The sequence below is a fragment of the Lolium perenne genome, chromosome 3 (assembly GCF_019359855.2).
Source record: "Lolium perenne isolate Kyuss_39 chromosome 3, Kyuss_2.0, whole genome shotgun sequence".
Classification (NCBI taxonomy): Eukaryota; Viridiplantae; Streptophyta; class Magnoliopsida; order Poales; family Poaceae; genus Lolium; species Lolium perenne.
Genome location: NC_067246.2, coordinates 232399243 through 232400890, shown reverse-complemented (window position 1 = coordinate 232400890; position 1648 = coordinate 232399243). Strand labels below are relative to the sequence as shown.

The 1648-nt window shown below is 53.1% G+C and overlaps 1 protein-coding gene across 1 annotated transcript; it reads left to right on the top strand.

Moving 5' to 3' along the window:
* The first annotated feature begins 357 nt into the window (after window positions 1-357).
* On the top strand, window positions 358-1124 carry LOC127343668 (protein S40-1-like). Its single transcript, XM_051369830.2, has one exon. It carries the CDS (start codon window positions 547-549, stop codon window positions 832-834), a length of 288 nt encoding a protein of 95 aa, XP_051225790.1. The 5' UTR covers window positions 358-546; the 3' UTR covers window positions 835-1124.
* The last annotated feature ends 524 nt before the right edge of the window (window positions 1125-1648 follow it).

The window sequence follows — 1648 nt, the reverse complement described above, 5'->3', positions numbered from 1 at the left end:
TGATCGATCTCGCCGAAAAGCACACCATTGATCGCATGCGCAAGGTCGCTAATTAAACGTGCGCCGTTATGCAAACCCAAAACGAGAGATCAAATCAGGAGGGGAGGTGGAGTGCGCGCGCGAGCCTGGAAGGAAGGCCACATCTTGATCGAACAGGCTGGGAATATAATTTTGCCCCCAATTTGTTGCTTAGCTAGGCCAAGTGGCCAAGGAAATGCATGGAGGTGAATCTTGGACGGAATTACGGAATTATTCCTTCCCTTCCCGTCAAAGCTCCAAACCGCATACGTATCTGTCACACAAGGCGGTGCAGCTCCGCACGGAACCTGCCTAGCCTAGCTTAGCTAGGTTGCTACGTAGCCGCCGGGCCATCGCGGCCACTCCCTATAAATCTCTCGCGCCACGCCGATCTCCGGAGAGAAAGGTTTTGGACAAGCAGCTTGTCGCATTCACAAATCATAAGCTCTCGTTGGTCATTTCGTTCACAGCTCCTAGACTCCTAGTTCGCGCGCACAGCTACTTGGTCCATCGGTCGATCGGCCGGCCATGTCGACCCAGAACCTGGCGTCGTCGGCGAAATGCGCGGCGTGGGCGCAGGAGAGGCGCCCGTTCACGCGCCCGATCGACATCCCGTCGGTCTCGGGCGCGCCGGACGAGCGGCGAGGGGGCGCCGGCGAGGAGGAGGACGGCGAGCGCTCGCCGCCGCACGTGCTGATGGCGCGGCGCAGGGAGGCCTTCTCGGTGTGCTCCGGGCAGGGGCGGACGCTCAAGGGCCGGGACCTCACGCGGATGCGCGACTCCGTCCTCCGCATGACCGGATTCATCGAGGGCTAATGCATGGCGGACGCGCGCGCCGGGCTGCACTGCCGCTGCCACGGCCTGCACGTCGGTTCATTCAGTTCGTTTGTGGAGTTAGATAGCTAGCTACGAACCTAGAAATTTATGTCGATGAATTTTCTTCGATCGATCGGTCTCGATCGTTTGTGAGTTGTTGTAAGCAGCGAGAGGTGCAACTAATCTCCGCTAGCGTGTGATTGGTGTAAATTTGCTCTATGTCTGATTCTTCGTGAATTGATTGGAAGATCGAGCGAGCTGAAAATGTGAAATTAATTCGTTGGTGTAAACTTGCTCTATGTCTGATTCTTCGTGTCAGTGATGTGCATGGATGGTCAAGATGCAAGTGCAAATGCGATTGTCGTCTCTCAATCCTGATGCACCCCGTCCTTCGGCTCACACGTCGCTGACTCACTGCTGATTCACTAATTGCGACCTGCGTGCACACACGGCACCACCGCACCAGTATCTACGGGCTCCTTCAAAGTTCAGACAACAATATCTGTGGACTAAACATGCGGCTAACTTGCAGAAATCCCTGTGTTTTTTTCGAAAGAGATGCTATGACTCACGACCTTCTTTATAATTTTATTCAACAAAGATTTAACAAAGAGCATACATTAAAAACTTTGAAGCCACCATGAAACACCTAGACACTTGACAACGAGTGAAAATCATACCAATAGGCCCATGTGCCCCGAAAACGAGAAAATCCCTCATCAACTAGAAACAGGGAACATCGCATATACCCTAAGACACCCTATAAATGAAACGACAACGCTCATCCGGTCTAGTAGATTTTTAGCGAGTACCT

Bases quoted from the DNA above. Each gene is read 5' to 3' on its own strand.
- LOC127343668 (XM_051369830.2), top strand. From the start codon at position 547: ATGTCGACCCAGAACCTGGCGTCGTCGGCGAAATGCGCGGCGTGGGCG.